Raw genomic sequence first — 610 nt, 5'->3', positions numbered from 1 at the left:
TGCTGAACCAGGGGCACTTTGACCGTCTTCACTTCTGCAATGTGGGACGACTTCTGGATAATGCAGCTGGTGGTCCCCTGCAGCTTGTCTTTTCCCTGTGCGAGATTTGTTAAGGCCATGGCCGCATTGATCTCCTTCCAGTACGTGTCGTCCTTGCTCGGTCCCTTTCTATTAGCTGCACTACATTTAAGCAGAACAGAAAGAAAATGATCAAACTCACTGCAGCGTACGTAGAGAAGACCACCACTGAAAAGCACAAATGGCAAATAAAAACATACCGCTCACCTGTCACCCTTATTGGATCTATTTTCCAGAGTGTCTGTAAAGAAAAGCAAACATTTGATTACTTTTCTTTTCTGCTCTTTTTGAATCTCAGGCCTTTCATCATTAATTACGAGGAATGAAAGTTCGTCAGGAAAACATGTTGAAAATTGATTTACACTTTTTTTTTTTTTTACGAAGAAGATGTGAAAAAAAATCTCTTTGCAAAGAAGCAGGAATAAGATGAGAATATAGGTAATAAAGAATAAAAAGTGGCTCTCATAAACATACAAACATCTGAGGTCAGTTTGTTCTGAGACACTGATTGGGCATTTTGGTAGAAGAGCGA

At 40.0% G+C, this 610-nt stretch overlaps 1 protein-coding gene across 1 annotated transcript in view; it reads right to left on the bottom strand.

Annotated features, from left to right (window-relative positions):
• The window catches only part of MKX (mohawk homeobox), an 86251-nt gene that overhangs the window by 27411 nt on the left and 58230 nt on the right, over positions 1-610 (bottom strand). Inside the window, exons 5-6 of the mRNA XM_007470920.1 lie at positions 286-319; positions 9-180 (exon numbers count right to left, since the gene is read on the bottom strand). Of these exons, the coding sequence (XP_007470982.1) occupies positions 9-180; positions 286-319 (206 nt within the window). The remainder of the gene's footprint in view (positions 1-8; positions 181-285; positions 320-610) is intronic.

Source organism: Lipotes vexillifer, unplaced genomic scaffold, assembly GCF_000442215.2.
Source record: "Lipotes vexillifer unplaced genomic scaffold, Lipotes_vexillifer_v1.1 scaffold439, whole genome shotgun sequence".
Classification (NCBI taxonomy): domain Eukaryota; kingdom Metazoa; phylum Chordata; class Mammalia; order Artiodactyla; family Lipotidae; genus Lipotes; species Lipotes vexillifer.
The sequence above is the reverse complement of the archived record's forward strand: the minus strand, read 5'-3'. Positions and strand labels throughout refer to the sequence as shown.